The sequence below is a fragment of the Leucopleurus acutus genome (assembly GCF_964270905.1).
Source record: "Leucopleurus acutus genome assembly, chromosome: 13".
Lineage (NCBI taxonomy): Eukaryota > Metazoa > Chordata > Mammalia > Artiodactyla > Delphinidae > Leucopleurus > Leucopleurus acutus.
This window is the reverse complement of record NC_139155.1, coordinates 25,171,181-25,193,051: the sequence shown is the minus strand read 5'-3', so window position 1 is coordinate 25,193,051 and position 21,871 is coordinate 25,171,181. Positions and strand designations below refer to the sequence as shown.

The window sequence follows — 21,871 nt, the reverse complement described above, 5'->3', positions numbered from 1 at the left end:
TCTCCTACCCATGCCTCACGCCTCAGTAGCTTTAAAACTTTTCCTTTTCTTTGGTTTTCAACAGTTTTACTGTGATGTGTCTAGGTGTGGATTGTGTTTTATTTATCCCATTTGCGATTTGTTGGGGCTTCTTGAATTTATGGTTTGAAATATTTCATGAGTTTTGGAAAAGTTCTCAGCCAATATTTATTTAACTATCCCACTCTTTTACACTTTTGATATCCTCACTGTATCCTTCATGTCTCTTAACCCTCTATTTGCTATCTTTTTAAAATTTATTTATTTTTGGCTGCAGTGGGTCTTTGTTGCTGCATGTGGGCTTTCTCTAGTTGCGGCAAGCGGTGGCTTCTCTTGTTGTGGACCACGGGCTCTACGTGTGCAGGCTTCAGTAGTTGTGGCACGCGGGCTCAGTAATTGTGGCTCACAGGCTCAGTAGTTGTGGCTCATGGGCTCTAGAGCACAGGCTCAGTAGTTGTGGTGCATGGGCTTAGTTGCTCTGGGGCATGTGGGATCTTCCCAGACCTGGGCTTAAACCCGTGTCCCCTGCATCGGCAGGTGGATTCTTAACCACTGCACCACCAGGGAAGCCCTATCTTTTTGACTCTGGTTTTGCTCTGACTTTTCACCTTACTCAAGTTATAGAATTGCAAGTTTTCTAATTGCGTTGTTGAAATTTTCTGTAACTTGATTTTCTATAACTTTGACTTTTCACCTCTTCTTGAGCCCATCCACTGAATTATTCTGCATTTTTGTTATATTTTTCAGTTCTAGAATTTCCATTTGGTCCCTTTTATTGTTTCTAATTCTCTGAAATTCTTGGGCACGTGCTTTTTTTTCCTTTAACACAGAAAGCACAGGTGTTTCAAATTCTGTGAGACATCTGGAGCATGGGCATCTGGAAAATGCCCATTTTCCCCCTCTGGTATTTTTTTTTTTTTTTTTTTTTTGCTGTACGCAGACCTCTCACTGTTGTGGCCTCTCCCGTTGCGGAACACAGGCTCCGGACGCGCAGGCTCAGCGGCCATGGCTCACGGGCCCAGCCGCTCCGCGGCATGTGGGAGCTTCCCAGACCGGGGCACGAACCCGTGTCCCCTGCATCGGCAGGCAGACTCTCAACCACTGCGCCACCAGGGAAGCCCCCCTCTGGTTTTAATTCATGTAATTTATATTATTTGGTCTTCTCATATACCTGGATATTTGATTGTAACAGAAATAATTTGAGGCCTTGGGTTGTGCTCCTGTCTTAAGTCAGCTTGGGCTGTTATAACAAAATACCATAGACTGGGTGGCTTAAACAAGAGACATTGATTTCTCAGTTCTGAAAAGTATGAAAAGGTTGGAAAGTCCAAGATTAAGGTGCTGGTTGATTACATTCCTGGTGAGGGCTTTCCTCCTGGCTTATAAACAGTGGTCTCTTCGCTGTGTCTCCACATGTTGGAGAGAAAGATTTCTCTCATGTCTCTTCTTATAAGGGCACTAATCTCATCATGGGGCTCCACCATCATGACCTCACCTAAACCTAATTACTTCCCAAAGGCTCTACCTACTCATACCATCACACTGGGGGTTAGGGCTCAATACGTGAAATTTGGAGGATACATTCAGTCTGTAACAGTTCATGTCCTCCAGAGAGAACATACATTTGCTAAGCACTGGGGCCACTAGTAATCTGGTTTCACCTCAATCCACATTCGGTGACTGAGGTGATTTAGAAGCTGGGTCACAGTACCCATGAAAGATAGTCTGCTGATAGTAATGGAGCACCAGGTAATCCAAACCAACCCTCCAGCTAAGGGGAACTTGGAAATCTGGATGAAATATTTTAAAATTTTGTTGCAGTCAGCCCAGAGCCAACAGAATCGTGAAGCATTACCTGGTTAGTCGTATGAGACTGCTTTCCTTCTGGAGGGGAGCTTCTGCTACTTCCAGAGGCTGTGTCTGAGTAGCTGGCACTTTTGATAGCTTTGTGAAGTCAGGACGGTAGGGGTTGCCATACATGACCTGATCAAGCGGGTGGGGAGCTCCCGATGAATCTCCCTGGCTTTGGGTGGGAGATCCCAAACGGACGTACCCTAATGAGATCAAATTTTATGCTTTGAATTCTTAAAAAATAAAAATGCATTATTTGCTGTGGCTTGTGCTATAATCCATTCCTCAGCTGTGTCATATTCATAGGAAGCATGGCTCTTTGTCAGAGACTAGAAGCTCCCTGACTCCTGGAAGCGACGTAGGACACTGGAATAGCCCTGAATTTGGTGTCAGTATGCCCAGGGATCAGCCCCTAATATCAAATGGCAGCTACAGTAACTGCAGGCATAGTGCTTAGGAGGAGATTAAGAGACCAAGGGGTTGACCTTGCAAACTCAAGCTTATAAAGTATCAGAAAGTACCACACCTCTAATTTATGGCTCTGGAAAGCAGTGACTCAGTTATGCAGAGAGCTATAACGTTTAATGCAAAACCCTGGCTCCACAGAACCTACAGGGCAGTATGTTGCCTAAAGAATGATATATTAAGAAATTTAGGGCCTAAAAGCACCCCCCACTAAACGTTCCTCTTGGGGGTACCCTAAACAAGCTGGAGGAAGCTACTGAGTGTTCTCATTTGTTCTGATTGACACTGGTCCTATGTCCTTTCCTCTCCCCGTCTTCTACAGTCCCTGCGATTTCCTTCCGGAGGAGAGGACTGTGTGTGCAGTGTGCTTCCTGTGCTCCGGGGATCTTCGTTTCTTTCCTTTCTCTGTCTTTGTCCTTGAGCTGCTCCACAGCCTTGCTTCCATCTGCACTGTTGAATGGTGGCCATCCTGTGATGCCAACCTTGCGAGGCTGTTGTTTACAGATCCTGTGACACCAGCCTCAGTGGGTGATGTGGGAACCAGAGTTATAATTCTGAAGCTTTTTTGCACAGTGCCTTGAACTCTCGATAGGAAAGGTGCTATTGAAAGGGGCACATTCTTTTAAAAATAAATATTATGACAGAACCCTTTGTTGAAGAGATGACACGTTGCAATAACAGCTCCGTATCTTGGGTAAAATCAGCTGTTAATTTACATTCAAACACATGATGGTCCTGTATTGCCTCATTCTACACATTTTTACTTTGTGGAAAACCAAACAATTTCTAAGCAAATTAATGCAAGCATAATTCAAGTTTATCATTTAAATTTATTGTCATGTAATAAATCTTCCACAAAAATAAAGAGGAGACTCCTGGCGGATTTGCAGAGTGGAAGCAGTGATGCAGTGGTGTCTGGGAGTGTGGACTCACACACCTCCTCCAAGGCTGTAGCCCCAGCTGAGCTTTTAGGCCAGCGAGCACTTCTACTGTGTGATTAATTAAAAGTGGCGGGGAGGGAGGGAGAGGACACTGCCAGAGAACGGGGCTTTGGGGGCACCTGGTGAGCCAGGTGGCCTGGGGAAGAGACTGCAGGACTCCCTCGATCAAGGCTTTCTTGGTAGTTTGCGCTCGATGACCAAGTTCTGGGGGACCATATCTCCTCCTGTCACAAGAACTGACGGTCCTGCAGCCCAGTGACTCTTAGTTCTGGGGTCCTACCAGGGGCTCAGCTGCTCCATGTGACCCTTTAAAAATTGTGTTTTGGTTTAAATGAAGGAAAGCAGATCAAAGTGCTTTGGAAACAAATTAAAGCTATATATCACGTTCCCATATAGGAAATAAAAATAATTGCTACCTGAAATGATAATCCGATCATGTCCCCTTTCTGACTGGAGGATTCCTCCTTCCACCTTCCAACTGCCTCTCCCCACGAGCCAGACTACGCAGAAGCGCTTCACATGACTCGTCTGCGGGTCTGAGGCCCTGTCCGTGCGACCTTAGGCAAGAACCAGAGTCCCCAGCCACTTGTGCAGACACGTCAGAGGCCTGAGGCCGAGGAAGCAGCGGGCAGGCCGCACACGCCTCCTGGGTCCACCCGCCAGTGATGGCCCTTCCTCGGTCAGTCAGCCGCAGGGGGCTTCGGTCTCAGCCCCTGTCCTGATGAAGGTGAAACCGCCTGGCCGACCTCAGAGGCTGCTGAGGCGATGGAGCGGCCAGGCTTTTCATGAGCGGAAACCACACGGACGTGCACTGACACGTCATGCTTTCAGCCTTTCCCAGAGCTCGGTGTGACAGAAGCTGTCTCCTCCCAGACCCTCAGAAGATGGTGATGAACCAAAATGACTCCAGCCTCCAGGCTGGGGACACAGGGACAGGGGAGAGAAGCTGCCTCTGATACAGATTAGGCAACGGCAGGCTGAAACGGGTGCCTGGTCGGTCTCATCTGGGATTATGTGCTTCCTATGCAGAAAAGCAAATACTTCTTGTGTCTTTGAGAGTGAAACTAGGCCGTGAAGGGGTGGCCATGGACCTAGAGCGTGACTCGAAAGGCCTGTCCCCTCTGTCCTCAGTGCCCACTGCTCTGCTCAGGGTGACCCCAGCGGCTGTTTCCCTCAGAGAAGCTCAGGGAGACAACTGCGATCACACAGGCCCCAAAGAGTTTAAACAAAGTCAGAAGTGGAGAGAAAAACATGTGTTTACTCTCATGTGGAATACTGTATTAATCAAATCGGTCTCCTTTTTCTCCTATTAGTCTAGACTCCAACTTAATTCAGCTACAGCTCAGAGGCCAAATCTACAAAAAAGCTAATCTGGGCTGCATGAGAAGGAGCCACTTCTTTCTTTGAGGGAAAGATTCCAGGATCTAAAGGCTTATATCCAACCGCCCAGGCTTATATCATGGGCCTTCTGAAAGGCAACTGCATGCATACACGGCCTCATTTCCTTATTAATTCCTGTCTTGTCATCTTTTCAGGTTGGTATTTCTCAACGTTGAAACACACACACACATGACCAAAACAAAAATCCTGAACATGCAGGGGGGGAAAAGAAAAAAAAAGAAAAGAAAAGAAAAGAAAGAAAAAGAAAAAGAAGTATGTACTGGTACAGTGTTATACGCCTAAGGCATCAGGTTCCTGGAAAAGCTCTAGATTTTTGGTTTAGAAATAAAATTGCATGTGAAATAGCAGGTTTTTACATTTATTATTGTTGTGTAACTCCCCTCCCTTTTTGCACTATAATCTAAACTGAGTGATCTACTGCCAACTGGCACCAATTCTCCAAACCCAAGTGTGCAAGGAAAACACGACTGTGTGACCCTCTTTAACAGAAGACGCACCAGGGAATCTGTCTACCTCTGTTCCCCAGAAAGAAAATAACTAGAAGGGCTGCTTGGCTGGAGGGGGTCAGGGTGGGAGACGGCATCCCGTCCTCAGTCGGAATCCATCGTGAACAGCTGGATGTCCTGAGGGTTCCAGTACAGGCCTACCGCTGAGTTGTACACCAGGGACCAGACATAGGGGATAAAAAACTCCTCGGGCTGCTCCTCTTCCACATATTTGAATTTCAGTTCTGGAAATTTCTGCAACGAAAACAGGATGATGTAATCAATCTCACAGCCCCATTGGATAGCAGCAGCAGTTTATACGCGGCGTGTGTGCAGGGTGCAGGGAGCCCACCTTCCCTGACTGGTCGGAGGGCCTGTGAGCCCCGGGGCCACAGATCCAGCTTCCAGATGACTCTGGAGGACACGTGAATCACCTGTAGGAAGGGCACAACCCCACCGGCCCTGGTCAGGGACGTCAGTGTGCTGAGAGGAGCAGGGACCTGGACGGGACGAGGTGGGGTGAGAAACCTCAGGGAGGGAAACAGGCCCCGCCCAGGTACAGACAGCGTTCAACAAAGACTATCTACCGCACCACTGGGATACTGATGGCTGGGCCTCCCTGAGACGCTTCCCTCTCAGGGCTGCGTCACCGTGGAGGTGAAGACTTCCCTTCACAGCTCCTCAGCCTTGACTGTGCGGGCAGGCAGTGCCCACGGTGGGCCTCGGTCAGGGCTGGGGGCAGCAGCGGCTCTGCACAGCTCAAGCCCCCTCTTCCTCCTCCTGGCGGAGTGGGCGGTGGGGATGCTCCAGCTTTGCGGCGGGTGCAGTGGAGGTGATTCCTGGCTCTACAAAGGCTTCCAGGCGACCGGGCCGCTCTCTGCAGTCCCGGCTGATAAGCGAGAACACGTGCAGTTTTGAGGTCCTGTAAGTAGCACTTCCACTGCAGCGTTTCACCAGGATTCGGGCTTTTGATTTTCTAATTTTACTCCTGACCTATTTATTCCAGCCAGGGCAGAGGAAGTAATTCCTCCTTCAGCAGCCTGAGGGGCCGCTGGCATCTACTAAAAGCCCCCGGGCTGCCTCCCAGGCGAAGGTGATTCTGACAGGAGTGGCTGCAGTTTGGTGACCTGTGTCCCAGGTGGGGTGGGGAGAAGAGGGCAACAGTGTCCTAAGACGAGGCGTATGGCGGAAGGTCGCGGGAGGGGGCTGAAAGGGACAAGAGGGGAAACACACACACAGAACGTGTGGCCCACGAGGGCAGAGATTTCTATGCCCGTTGTGTTTGCCGCTGTGTCCCCTTAAAGGGTGGCCAGACACTTAATAAACAATTTGATGAATGAATCAATGAGTCAATCACCCATATAAGGACCAACATGTCCCAGGCACAATGATAAATACTTTAGGTACATTATCTTGTTCAATCCCTCTTATGTGAGTTATTCACTGATTATCATACTGGTTGAACGTCTGCTTCTCTGCAGCAGGCCACGTGTGCACCAGGGCCTGGAGATACACAGTCCCTGTCCTCACAGTAGGTGCCTTCTCGTGGAGCAGAGGGACAAACAGAAGCAGCAGCAGCAACAAAACAATGATAACAGAGTAGGAAGAAGGGAAGGACTAGGGGCTCGAGGCCTGAGGGAGGTGGGGAGGGGCAGCCAGATGAAGAGGGAAGCGTGTTCTTTCTGAGGGAGCAGCACGGAGGGAAGGCATGAGGTGCTTGACGCTGGAGGGAAGAGGAGGGGCGGAGGGAGAGTAAGCCCTGGCGAGCAGGGCCCGGGAGGGGAGGACGCCGCCACGTGAAGAATCCTGGCCTCCACATGAAGGGCCCGGAAGCCTTTGAAGGGTCTCTGAAGGGGACCAGATGAGAGTGGCTCTGTGCAGGGACCACTCCGATCACAGAGTGGAGAAATGGAGGGCATCTGGCTGGGACAGGGCCTGGTCCAGGTGAAGGGCAAATGGGCCTGAACTAAAATGACCCTAGTTGGGTGGATTTAAAAGATTTTAAAGAGAAAAGGGGGTGGAGGGAGTAGGGGAGCCACACACACACACACCCAGAGTTTTTTTTTTTTTTTTTTTTTTTGCGGTACGCGGGCCTCTCACTGTTGTGGCCTCTCCCGTTGCGGAGCACAGGCTCCGGACGCGCAGGCTCAGCGGCCGTGGCTCACGGGCCCAGCCGCTCCGCGGCATGTGGGATCTTCCCGGACCGGGGCACGAACCCATGTCCCCTGCATCGGCAGGTGGACTCTCAACCACTGCGCCACCAGGGAAGCCCCAGAGTTAGAGATTTTTAAGACAACATTTGCAATGATTAAGACTAAACATCTAAGTGCTGGATCCTCAGAGTTCCAGAATGATGCCAGAGGGGCGGCGTTAAGCAGGAAATGCTTTGTGGCAAGGTGAGTTTTGAGCTAAATCTTAAAGAACTGTATAGGAATTTGTGCAAAGGAGGGTCCTCTGGTCATGGATGTTACTTCAGCATACCACAGACGGCACAGCCCCCATCTGTTATGGCTTTAACGAAAACCAATTCTATTCCACAGCTCCCAGGGCATCAGTAAATATAGAATATACACAAATGGGTTTTATAAGTGGCCCAGACTCCAGCACTACCTACCCCTATATCCTCCCTCATACACGTTTTACCCCATACTTTGCAAAACTACTCAGCCTTTTCAGACCACCAGTGTTTCAAATCAGTTCTTTATTATCATCAGTGTAAGGCCGAACGTCTCCGTGTGCTGAGGGCCATAATGTTTACAGTGCAGAGACAACTTCTCCCACTGCGCTCGTGGGGTCAGTCTGGCTGACAAAGTGTGATCAGCTCAGGGATATGACACTACTTCCAGCACGTACTGATCCGACTGGAATTCAGCTAGGTCCCCCAGCTTTCCATTCCCTTGTCATCCACTCAGTAAGTCTCCTTGAAGCCCTCCCACCCTGGGCCGAATCTCCCCCATTCTCTGGGTGCGCCATAGCCGCTCAGCAGCTGGGTGGTCTCTGGGGGCCTGGGGCATCCTTGATGAGCCTCCTCACATGTTCTGTGCTGCTTCCGGCCTGGCCTGGGGTTCTCAGGTGTGGGGACAGGGTTCCTGGAGGCGGCAATAGGCCTCTGTCATGGAATCAGGTGTCTTATAGGTAGCCACACAATGATCTTCTTTTCTATGAAAAGTCTGCCTTTGCAGTGGTTAGGGTGCGGCAAGCGGCCGCCACCAACCGAGCACTCCCTGGGCACCAGGTGGCTCTGGAGGCTCCCCACTTGTGTCGCGGTCAGTCACCACGCTGTCCTGCTGAGGCCCACGTGGCCAACCCCACCAGTGGAAGGTGAAGCGGGGCCTGGAGCAGCTAGGTCACACAGCCTGTGGGCTGGAGTCAAGATTGAAGCCTGGGTCTGAATGGGTGGGAAGGTCAGTTTGAAAAGATACCACGGTCATAGCCACCCTAGTGCTTTGCCCTAAAATCCAATTCTCCAAGGCTCCATGGGGCCCTTCGGGGTTACTCCTGTGCCCTTTCACCGTATGGACAGAATGCAGCACACACACTACTGGTCCTGATAGAAATGACCGAACCCACAATGATGTCAAGAATCAAGAAAGTATGGGGGACTGTGTGTGAAGAAGAAAAGAACTTTACCCCCTAATAATGAGGATGCAAGTCCTACTTCTTGGAATGGCCTCAACTTTAGAAAACTTCTCATGCTGTCTTGGAGAGAGGTGAGGGGCTGGGGGAGCAGAGGTGGTGGTTTGAAAAGGCCAGAGGCCCCGCATTGCCTCTTTCAGCTGGAATAATAACCTCCTGCATTTCTAAGTGGTAACGTCACCAAGAAGGCTTCTTGCTCACAGTGATAAAATGACTACAAGATGTGAAACCTTTTCTCCAGCGAGTGACGTATTCAGGGGTGTTCCTAGGAAGACAGGCCTCAGGAAAGGGTGTGAGGCAACTTACCCGAGACTGCTCTCTGCACCTCCAGGGAGGGTGGGATGGGAAGTAAAACGAGCAAGCTGCTTTCCTAAGAATTCCCTCCGACTGAATTAGAGAAACTTAGGCAGAACCTGCTCAGTGGGGTGGCACCATGTTCACGTGCTGGCACTAAGTCTACCCGTCCTCATGGGTTTGGGGAAATTCTGATGACTTTCCAGTTAGGAAGAGTAAAGAATCAAAGACTGCCTTTAGATCACACACAGGCAGATCTAGGAAAAGGCCACCAGGAGAAGTACCTGGAACCCCCGTGGTTACCCTTCCCACCACCTGGTAAAAACGGAGCTGACAATGCCTCGTTTTTAGTCTTGGCTCGAGTTTAAGTCAAAACAATAATCCATCTTACTCTGGAGTAAGTGTCGTAAACAAAATCTCAATGTAGGGTGATATCCAGAGTGGCAAGAATATCCATATATAATATAAAATAGTACATAAAAAATACTATAAAAAAGCATCAGCTTTACCTGACAACAGCAATGTATTTCATTATGAAGTTTTTCAAGCTGATCAATGATTATTTCTATGGAAGTTCTCCATAAAAACTTAATTAATTCTGAGATTATGGGTAACGTTTATAGCTACCATAACTGATTACGTATTACATAGCAGGAATGTTCAAACACTTGACATATAGTTACTCATTTAATCTTCGAAGTAACTAGAAAAAGTACCTGAAAAGCAGGCATATGATCCGAGCCCTAGCCCCACCTTTCCTCATTCATTCATTCATTCATTCAGCAAATACGTACTGAGGGCCTACTGTGCTGCAAGCACAGTACTAAAAACATAGCTGTGAATAAGATGTATACAATCTCAGCATTTAAGAGCTGAAAGGAAGTCCAGTCCGTATTAGCCAGGTGACTTGGGACAAGTCTTGTACCCTCACTCAGACTCAGGCTCTTAAAAGGTAGAGTTTACTCTACTCTGAGACTTTGAATTTAACCGTTCTATTTCACAGAAATGAGATGAGCCATGGAAAAGCGCCTAACACACTTTTGACGAAGCACTCAGTAAATGTTGGCTATTATGACTGACATTGAAGCGATATGCAAATGTAAGGTATGCTCTTATTTTAGAACTTTCAGTGATCAAATCTAAAGACTAGAAATACCCCCTGGCCTGGTCCTAAGCCCGTGTCTCTTATTCTACCCAACTGGACACTTCTCACTTGGCAACCCTGTTTCCTGACTCTGTTATTAATAACAGAAACATAGGATTTCCCTGGTGGCACAGTGGTTAAGAATCCGCCTGCCAATGCAGGGGACACAGGTTTGAGCCCTGGTCCAGGAATATCCCACATGCCGCGGAGCAACTAAGCCCACGCGCCACAACTACTGAGCCTGTGCTCTAGAGCCCGCGAGCCATAACTACTGAAGCCCACACGCCTAGGGCCCGTGCTCCGCAACAAGAGAAGCCACCGCAATGAGAAGCCCACACACCGCAACGAAGAGTAGCCCCCCGCTCGCCTCAACCAGAGAAAAGCCCGCACACAGTAACGAAGACCCAACACAACCAAAACCCATAAATAAATAAAATAAAATAATAAAATAAATAAATTTATTAAAAAAAAGAAACATAAAGAACCTGGGCCTCCCCACGTGAAAACCCAGGAACAAGTGCTGACAAATGGCTTAAAAGCGACAGACTCATCTGCATTAACATTCCTTTTTTTTGCGGAGCACAGGCTCCGGACGCGCAGGCTCAGCGGTCATGGCTCACGGGCCCAGCCGCTCCGCGGAATGTGGGATCCTCCCAGACCGGGGCACGAACCCGTGTCCCCTGCATCGGCAGGCAGACTCCCAACCACTGCGCCACCAGGGAAGCCCCCCATTAACATTTTTAAAGAACAAAGTTCTGTCACTGCAAGAAGCTAGGTTCTGAAGAACTGCCTTCTGTCCGTCTCAGAGTCCTCACTTGGTGAACGGTGAGTTAAGTGAACGAACACGTGGCTTCACGTCTGCCCACAATCCTGTGACGTAGCTGTTTAACTCAACTCAACTGAGGGGCGCGTGCGGCCGTGTGATGAGAAGAGAAGGGTCACCTCTAAGCCGTATTTGACACCAGGCTCACCGTCTCCCTGGCTGATCATGTGGCATGTTCAACAACCTCCGACAGCGGTGTGGCATCTAACCCCGAGGGGCCCTGGCTGAAGCGGCTGAGGTGACCAGGAGCGAGGACGCCGACGCCGGGCCTTCTGCTAGCTCACAGGGTCCACCCCGCTCAGGGGAAGTGACACGCTGGCAGTGCCCACATGCAGGTGCTTTTCACTTCGCCCACAACCACCCGGGTAGCAAAAGCGGCACCTCTCAGCTCATCGGCGTATCTCCTTCATGGCAGTTGGGGATTAGCTTGTGCATGTGTTTGTTTACTCAGGTACCATCTGTTTCCCCACTAGAATACAAGCCCCAGGAGGGCAGGGACCTTGCGAGCACCTGGCATACTACTGACACTTAGGAGATGCTTGTTGAATGATGAGTTCAATGAACAAGCGCATGACTTCAAATCTGCACATAACCCTGTGACGCATATTAACTCTACTGAATGACTAAGAAAACCAAGGTTCAGAAGGATAAATAACACGCCAAAGAGGACAGAGCTAGGAAGCGGTAGAGCCAGAGGCTGAATGAAACTACACCTTTCCTCTGCGGTCTCTCCAGAGTCAACAGGTGCTCAGCTGCGTGCTTCTTGAAAATGTCTATATCCTGCATGGACGGGAGGCTTCCATGTCTTTCCAGTAATGATAATGTACCTCAAACACTTCTTCCATGTCCCCCGGCCACCAAGTTGCTAGCTTTTTGTGCCTGAGTGTCCTCACGGGGAAGGGATGGAACTGATCTCCGGCTCTGGAGTCCAGGTGACCCCAGGCTGGGGGTCAGGAGGCCTTGGCTCTGTCTTGGCTCAGCTACTGGCAGGCTGAAGAGTTTGGGGCCAGTCACAGCATTTCTCCAGGACTCAGGTGTCTCACCTTGTGTAAAATGAAGGACCTTTAAGCTCCTTCTGATTCCGTTGGGTGTGGTTTTACGAGATGACCCCAGTAAGGTCTACACACTGGCATTCTCTGCATGCCTCCCGGGCTCTGCTGGGCCCACCTGGAGAAAGGGCTGAATGAGTTGGGTTCAGCGGGAACCCCCAAGTCAGGCACTTGCTGGTTTGCACTTAGCCAGGCTTCACCTGGGGGCAGTCTCAGCGGAGAAGGTCAATATCTGAAGGTTCCTGAGCTGTCCTGTGGGTTGACAGCAGTTGGTTTTAAAGACTGAGACTCCCAATTGCTTAAAATCAAGACAAACGGGAGACCATGGTTGAGCTGCTGCGGCCTGAGAGCTTGTGGCTAAGTGGGCTGAGGTCCCAGGTGTGGCCCCGTCTGTGCTAGAGAACGAAGGCCCGGCCCCTTCCATGGAGTGTGCGCCACTGGACATGCGGGGACGCAAAGAGCAGGCACCAACAGAGCAGCAGAGACACACTTCTATTACGGGCAAGACCCGAACACTGCAGACAGCAAGCTCGCACGCCCCTTGAGCTCCATCACCAGTTCCTCTCGCCTCAGGCTACAGGTGAGCCGTGAGATAGATAGATATATATATATTTGCAACTTTCCTGTAACTCTATTTTTTTATTCTTTATACAATTTTTTTAACATCTTTATTGGAGTGTAATTGCTTTACAATGGTATGTTAGTTTCTGATATTATTTCTTGAGTTACCTGCTTGAAACTTTTCACCAGCACTTAAAAGGTTCATAAAGGGGGATAAAGCATAATTAGCAAGAAAAACAGAGCATGTTCTCTAGGACGGGCTATAACAAAGTGAACATAACAAAGCACAAGGTAAAAAGATTCCTTTTTCCTGCAATGAGTTGTTTTTAAGACAGTGTACTGGGAACAATTTAAAAGGGTGAATAATAGGCATAAATCGCAAAAGAGTTTGGAAAACACTGTTCAGTTGACCTGACTGATGGGAATGCAGCCTCGGCGTAACTAGCTGTGTCCAAGCTGCACCAAGTTTGACACCCTCCAAGTCTCCCTGTCTGTCTAGCCAGACAGAGAGCCCACATGGGCTGAGAGTGAAACAGACTTTCTTAAAAACATGTGCTCCTCGGGACTTCCCTGGCACTCCAGTGGTTAGGACCCAGCGCTTTCACTGCCGTGGCCTGGGTTCTATCCCTGGTCAGGGAACTAAGATCCCACAAGCCGTGCGGTCAAAAAAAAAAGAAAAAGAAAAAAAGTGCTCCTTTAATCCTCTTAGAAGTCTGAGAGCTAAGGAAAAGAAAGGCAAAGGGTTTTATTTAGCACTAATGACACTGGGGACACATTTTGTCAGAATTCAGCCCAAGAAATGTCATAGTCTGAATGCCAGATCAACAACCTAGAAAAAAAATCACTCGTTCCTTGATGTTCTTTTCAAGCCTGTGAAGAACGCTAATGCCATCCTGTGATGGCTGGGGGAAGCCCAGCTTCCTCACTTGAGAGCGTCTTCACTCCTGACCGGGCCAGCAGGGCTCAGGCCACCTGGGCCTTCCCCCACCGCTACCTCATCTCCCCTCTCCCCTTCTCAGGGCCCTGTGGGCTCCAGCCAGTGACTGCTGGGTGGATGTGCTTGAGGACCCATTAAGGCTCTGGGAGAGCGGAGGAGGGAGGTCTGGGGGGACGGGGGCTTTGATTTGACAGTTACGGCAAGCATTCATCTGGAAGGGGCTAGCAGAGGGCGGGGTGCTGGTCACCACAGGCCCAGGCTTTCGCCCCTCTCTTTCTGAGGCAGTTGTCTTGTGACTCAGCTCAACAAGGAGGGAAAAACCATCTCTCAAGCTTGGAGCTTGGTCTCAATCCAAAGCTACTTACAGCAATCTTGTTGTTTTGACTTTTGGAGCCAGAGGTAATGCTAGACTCTCAAGTTTGGCCGGAATGTTTTTATCAGCTCCAGTGAATCAACCCACCGCAGTGGGACATCCGGACGCCCAGCCCAGAGACGAAGCAAAGGTCTGATTTGGTGGTGAGGCTCGGGTATAATAAGCAGACCAAAAGCTTTAAAGACTGTCTCTGCTTCAGTCACGTGATCTGGTGAAAACCCACAGGAAGTTCAGTGAACAGATGTAGGGCTCAACTGCAATAATTTTATTACCACAAAAGTTCAATGGAGTTTTCCCCCTTCCACCATTATATAGATAGCATCAGAAACTCTAGCAAGCCCCTGGCATGTTTCCAGAAAGTTTAGTGCAATTTAAAATCAAATAGCTATATAGCACATGACAAAAAATTCTTTCAAAGACTGTTTCAAGCCTCTGAACAGACAAGTGATGGGTGATGGTCAGTAGTGAGGCAGGCCAGCACTGCTGGGAGAGGGCGTGGGACAGGATGGACGAGGTGAGTTACTGCTGGCAGCACACACGTGGACTGTGGTGGGCAGGTTCCATGCAGATGGAAAGTACCCTGTTTCAAGCTTTTGTCATAAGATATCCAGGTAGGCATTTACATGCAATTATTTTATTCACAGGTGAATTTGGGATGAGCCAGTTTCCCTACCATTCCTTCCCTCATTTACTCTCATTGTGTAAATGCTGGTCCTTCAGTGATGGGTCCTTCAACTAAACACTGGTAAGAGCCAACTCTATACGAAGCATTGTGCTTGAGGCCACAGAGGAAAGAAAGAGGAATAACTGCTGCTCCTCTGACAGGGGGTATAATTTAGCAGAACGAATGAGAACAGTGGGAGCATGACACAACATGGAAGCGCACTGCCCCGGAAGGCTGCTCTCCCAGGCAGACTGGCCAACACCGGGGTTGGAAGACTGTAGGTGGCTTTGAACAGCAAACTCTAGGAGAAGCATCTATCTATATGATCAGTTCAGCTAAACTGAGCTTCCCTGGTGGTGCAGTGGTTAAGAATCTGCCCGCCAATGCAGGGGACACGGGTTTGATCCCTGTTCTGGGAAGATCCCACATGCCCCGGAGCAACTAAGCCCGTGAGCCACAACTACTGAGCCTGCATGCCACAACTACTGAAGTCTGCGTGCCTAGAGCCTGTGCTCTGCAACGAGAAGCCACCGCAATGAGAAGCCCACACACCGCAAGAAGAGTAGCCCCCGCTCGCTGCAACCAGAGAAAAGCCTGCGCGCAGCAACAAAGACCCAACACAGCAAAAAATAAATAAAATAAAAATAATAATTCAGCGAAATTATGGTCTGAACAGGCCTGATCTGCAGGCTTTTCTATGTGTGATGGAATGAGCTGCAAATGGACAAATATTATTACTTAACTTGACAAAAAGGAGATAAGCACTGGTCTATGAATAACGGCAACACTGAAGGTGGAGCAGTCCCATTGTATGCAAATCAGTTTCAAAATTAAATTCAAAATACAGAAAATTATAAAGGGCCATTGATTACAAGTTACAAATGAAGAACTACAAAGCTAAAGTTAAGAAGCCCACCATGAGGTGGCTCAGAAGACAGTTATAATACTTGGCATATCTAAGAGCACGATGGCTGGCTGGGCAGCGGGGACCTCAGGGGCTCCCTGGGAAGTAAGTTACCACCAAGAAGAGAGCTACAAGGTGAGCGGACACCTGTCCTGAAAGCTCAGGCCAGGCGACCACCTCTGAGTATTACAAGTGACACTAATGATGTCTGTGACCGGTGGCAAAAAATAAAAAAACTCTTAGGAAAACGGAGGATACAACAGAAGGTTGAACCCACACTTGTGATGAGCTGTCCACCATCATGCCATCAGCCAGAATCGGAAGCCCACTGGAATCTGAAGCCTGAGCAAATGTCCCTGTTAGACCCTTCTCTCACAGGTCCAGGTTGAGGTGGGTCATGAAAAGGAGGATGTCTTCAGTTTGAAATTTCTCTCTTTTCTGGGGGCTGCTGGGGCGGCCCAAAGGAGAAGGAAGTAAGGGCAGGTTCTCCCACCGCAGGGGAAGTTTGAGAAAGGCTTTGACAGATGGGTTATGACCTGTGGGGGAGGGACTGGGGGGCAGAGAGGAAGCTGGCATTGCATGGAGAGAGACCCCTGTGAGCAAACAGCGAGGCCGATGGCTCACCCGTGGGCCTGGCGAGTCGTGTGGGACCAGCGCCCAGGCTCGAAGGCCAGCAGCCGGGGACGCTGCTGGAAGGACAGTGCACAGACAGGGAGGGGCCTTGAAGGCTGGGACAACAAGTGTCCATTCGGTGAGCTTAGAGTTGAGAGAATAGGTATGCTGCAGTTAGAAATGTCTAATTTAAAAGTCATTAGTTCAGGCTTCCCTGGTGGCGCAGTGGTTAAGAATCCACCTGCCAGTGCAGGGGACACGGGTTCAAGCCCTGGTCCGGGAAGATCCCACATGCCGTGGAGCAACTAAGCCCGTGCACCACAACTACTGAGCCTGTGCTCTAGAGCCCGCGAGCCACAACTACTGAGCCTGCGCTCTAGAGTCTGTGAGCCACAACTACTGAAGCCCGTGTGCCTAGAGCCTGTGCTCTGCAATAAGAGAAGCCACTGCAATGAGAAGCCCGCGCACTGCACCGAAGAGTGGCCCCCGCTCGCCACAACTAGAGAAAGCCACGCACAGCAACAAAGAAACAAAGCAGCCAAAAGTAAAATAAATTAAAAAAAAAAAAGTCATTAGAGCTGAGATGGCAGTGGAAGTTGCCAAGTGTGTAAACTCCTCAAGAAGACTGAGCTGCAGTATTGAGTCAAAGCCCCTGTTTTGAAGGCAAATCAATTCCAATTCAGAAGCCTGGGAAGAGGAGAACGTTTTGATTCCACGGTGGCAGATGAAGGGCAAAAGTAGAGAATTTACTGGCAGAACTTTTTGTGCTGAAAGTGAGCCCAGAGGGGGAGCCACAGATAATTGGAATTGCTTGCCCTTCCTGCAGTGGGCTCATTATTTTGGACAGGCTCAGATACCTGGCCAAGAGAGTGAGATGTCAGAAAAATAAATGCATTACTATGAAATAAAAGTCTAAGTAGAATATAAGCTCCATGAGGGCAGAGATTTTTTTTTTCTTCCCCACTGATGCATCTACCAGTGCTTAGAATATGGCCAGGGGCTTAACAGGTATTTGTTGAGTGAGTGAATAAAGGAATGAATGAACAAAGAGGTAAAAACTGCTGTTTGTAGAAAAACTCAGAGTTATGGTGGGGGGGAAATGAGTTGGGAAAATTGAGTCCTGTACTGGGTGAGTTAGTGGAATAACTGCCCAAATTTATTTGGGATAAAATGAGCCAAACTAAGCCCATGTCACTTTGAGAAGCAAATGAACTGACTTAACTGGGATTTGGGGGCAATACTTCAAACCTAATGGATTAATTTACTTCTCAAACTGCCTGTTCTCCTCGCTTACCACTATCCTACCACTGTCATATTGTCACTTACCTAGGAAAATCAGATCCCGAATAATGGATGACATTAATCTAGATGGTGATGGTCATATTTTATATTTCAATATATCTAATTATGGAACATAAAGTGAGCTCATGCACTAGTCACGAACTGATGTATAATATGTAAACGGAGACAAGTTCCATTTTTAATGAGCCCTTTACTTTTTACTCTTGTCAAGACTGTAATATGTTTTTTTTAAAAAAGGGGGGGGATATGGCCTCAAAATGTAACACATAAGTCCTAACTACCGTGTCTGTGACAATATTTCTTTACACTAATTTTTTTTCAGATTAATATGTGAATTAAGTGGGAGTGGGAGATGCAGATTTGGAGAAAGATTCTGAATCATGTTTAGGCCAATTCTGGCAAAGCAAGGATCTCTGCCATGTATGAAATGTCCATGCTGGGAGTTACGTGTGGGCGACATGTGGCGGGTATGGGGGCAAGGGTACATGAGAGGCTTTGCTGGCACGCTCCTGCCCAGACTCATGTGTCTCTGAGTGAAGGAGAGTTTGGGTGATTGTATCAGGCAAGAAGACAGCCTGTGCCACAGTACGTCAAAGAGATATCCGGGAAACAGAATTCCTACTAAGACAAATGCACAGATAGGAAGTTGTCTTTGATTTCTTAAGAGTTATCTCCTTTGAACATTCTTAGGATTTACGTTATCAGCAAATGTGACAGTTTTTCAAGCCTTCAAGGGGCATCACCCATTCTTAGAAAAGTCATGCCTTAATTATTCCTTAGCAAGAAGTTGAAATGAGGCTCTGAGAATCAACGTCCCATGCATCTACTATATAAGAGGATTTTTTCCTCTGCTTATGGAAAGAACAATCTATTCCCAGTGTTATATGAAAGCCTTGTGGTTGCTAAACCAATGACGTTTTCGTCAATCTCCTTGGAGAAAATCCCACTTAAATCCCATGATTCTAAAGGTTAGCATTTTACAACATAATGTTCAGTCTCAGTGCTTCCTGTGGCTGTATCTCCCAGTGATGCAGGCATGATCCGTGAGTGGAAGAGCCGGACCTGTGACTTCCTGTCAGATGCAACAGTCCTGGCCCCGTGGTTACTCCAACATGTGTGATCAATGAATCAAAAGCACAAAATTAGGTTTGTTTCCTTCTCTACCGTCATGAGGACTAACAAAGGGAATGAGGAAATCTAGAGGAAAAGGAACAGAAGCGGAATGCTCCAGATGATTCCTGATAATCCTATTTGCTGTTAGGAAGTGAGTCCACCTTAGATTTCACTCAGGGATGGTTACGTCAATGTCAGGCAGAGCAATCTAGAAGATGGGCTCCCCCAGCTTCAACTAGACAGGTCTAGGTAAGCTAGAAAAATTCGTATTACTTTCCTGAGCCTTGACACTAAGAGATCCTGGAATCACAGAATATCAGCACTAGAAGAGGCTCCCAATTTTGAAAAGAAGGTACAAAAGTGTACAACTAAAACCACAAAAATCCTTAACAGTCTTAAGTCCACCAAGTTAACTGGAATTCATATTAAATGACTAGTGTATAGTTGATTTCTTCAAGAAATTGTTCTAAGATAGGGAACACATTCATTACCTCAGCCCAAAACGCCCCTCAGACTCAGGCTCGTTCCTTTTCGGCAAACAGCTGACACTTTCCAAAAATTAAAAAAAAAAATGCTATTGATAAAATAGTTGTGTTTTTTTATCCCCTTGAAGCCAGTAAACATATTATTAAATGACTCAAAAGCTTGATTTGTTTTTTTTTTTTTTTTTTTTTTTTTTTTTTTGCGGTACACGGGCCTCTCACTGTTGTGGCCTCTCCCGTTGCGGAGCACAGGCTCCGGACACGCAGGCTCAGCGGCCATGGCTCACGGGCCCAGCCGCTCCGCGGCATGTGGGATCTTCCCAGACCGGGGCACGAACCCGTGTCCCCTGCATCGGCAGGCGGACTCTCAACCACTGTGCCACCAGGGAAGCCCCAAAAGCTTGATTTGGTGTCATGCATCACATTGTAAGATATCGTCTCACCGTGTTGTTCTTTTTTCTTTTTAATATAAATTTATTTATTTATTTTTATATATATTTTATTTTTGGCTGCGTTGGGTCTTTGTTGCTGCATGCGGGCTTTCTCTAGTTGCGGTGAGAGGGGGCTACTCTTCGTTGCGGTGTGTGGGCTTCTCATTGCGGTGGCTTCTCTTGTTGCGGAGCACGGGCTCTAGATGTGTGGGCTCAGTAGTTGTGGCTCGCAGGCTCTAGAGCGCAGGCCCAGTAGTTGTGGCGCACGGGCTTAGCTGCTCCGTGGCATGTGGGATCTTCCCGGACCAGGACTCGCACCTGTGTCCCCTGCATCGGCAGGCGGATTCTTAACCGCTGAGCCACCAGGGAAGTCCTCACTGTGTTCTGTTTGTAAAATAGCTATCAATTGTGAAACACTCAATTGGTTGAAAACCTCAAGACAGGAGATAAGCAATGAATGCATCAGAAAGAACTAATCAAAGCAGTTTGTCTAATTTTTCTCAGGGAAAACATGAACAGGAAGAAGCAAAGACAGAGCAAAGTGGGTGGTGGGGTACATCACTGAAGGGTAGGAGGTGGAATGAGAGAAACACTAGCACACTACAGTTATGTGATTTGAGAACTAGGACCAAAAAAGAAAACGGAGGGGCACCTACCTGACTATACATTAAACTGTAAAGCTAAAATAACTGAAATGGTGTAATACTCCTCCCTCTAACTTGGACCATCACAGATGTATATAATTTAGAATTTATACCTGCTATATTATAATCACAGAAGAACTAACTAAAAGAACTGTATAAAATATCTCATCTACGGAATACAGGATACATTTTATTTTATAGTTTAAAAAAAAGTGGTTGCGATTTAAACTTCCAAACGTTTTGATTTTGAAAGTCTAAGATTTAGAAATTTCAAAATATGCACAAGTACATGGAAGGCCAGAGGCTCCCACATTCACCAAACTTCTTCCTCCTCTCTTCTCACTCCATCTTAATCAGTTAACCAATTTGTTACGTGGAAAACACTGTGGGCTATGGCAAGTATAAAGCAAAGTTCAGACTCTCAACGGGCTGAAAACCTAGTAAGGAGACAAAATGTAAATGTACAAACTGAACATTTAAACATCAATCTCATTGTTAAATACCGAGAAGAGTGATATAGAGAGTGAACTACTGAACAGTTTTCAGCAGGAAGAGATCAATACATCTGTCACGTCTGGGACAGTCTTCATGGAGGCAGGGGGACCTAGGCTGTACAGGCATGTAGAGAAGGGGCAAGGAAGCCACTTCAGGCAGGGACAAGCAAGGCAAGAAGGAAGAGTGGGTTCAGGGGCTGGGGGGCAGACAGTAGGCAAAGGAACATGGGGGTAGGCAGTGAGGGCTGAGGTTCTTAAGGTGGACTGGGCTCAGAGTTTGAATTGTACTTCATTCTTCCTGGACCCTTCAGGCATCAGGGTATCAGGCTGTAAAGAACGTAAGAAAAGTGGTGAAGTTTATTCAAATGACTGGGGTTAGAGGTGGCAGTGATAACGGTGATATATACGTTTTGTGTGTGTGTGTGTGTGACATTTCCCCCAACAAACTACACCCATTCCTTCTCACCACCCAAATTCGCGTTAGAGAAATGAGATCCACAGACCAGTAGCATCACCATCACCCGGGTAGGCACTTGTTAGAAATGCAAATTCTTGGGCCCCAAATATTCTGTGATTCAGGAAGGAAGAAGGGAAAGAAGGACCTGAGAGAAAAAGAATTTCAATTCTGGAGGAGCCATGTGTGGGAGTAAAGTTCTCACGAATCGGGAAGGGTGGAGACTGCAGAATGGCAAAGGCATCCCAGCACAGTGGGGTTGGAAGGACTCAGACACCGTCTTGACAGCTCCCTCAACTGGCATGTGGGGAAACTGAGGCTTACAGTAACAACCATTTATTTCAGGTGGCAAGACTAAAACGTGGCGGAGACCTAACAAGAAATAAGTATTTTGGGCCACTGGTTATGCTGGTCCTAAGACACAGACAGAAGCTGGGAACCATCTGTGTGGAGCCTGAAAACAAAGTAAAGGTAATTAGGGAGGAAAAAAAGGGAAAGGATGATTTAAAAGAATGGCGCTCCAAGACGATCTAGGAAGTGCAGCTTTCGCTAGGAGCTTCCTAGTTCCACTAGTATACAATCATTTCACAAATAACTAATGACTCTTAGGTTACTGCTGTCTTCAATGATGCTGACATTAATGGGAGACAGATTCAGAATACGAAGTGTCAAGAGCTCTTTCTAATCCACAGTAGTAACATTCTCTTTGGCTTGAAGTTCTGAATGGGTCACGTAGGATCCTACTCGTGGCCCATCTTCTTAATAGCTCAGGGCCATGCGCACAACTCCCCCA

General features: G+C 47.9%; 1 protein-coding gene across 1 annotated transcript in view; it reads right to left on the bottom strand.

The window, feature by feature from the left end:
* Positions 1–4,287: 4,287 nt before the first annotated feature.
* DYM (dymeclin) overlaps positions 4,288–21,871 on the bottom strand; it is a 375,316-nt gene continuing 357,732 nt past the window's right edge. The window contains exon 17 of the mRNA XM_082853166.1: positions 4,288–5,416. Within this exon, the coding sequence (XP_082709292.1) occupies positions 5,267–5,416 (150 nt within the window). The 3' untranslated portion in view covers positions 4,288–5,266. The remainder of the gene's footprint in view (positions 5,417–21,871) is intronic.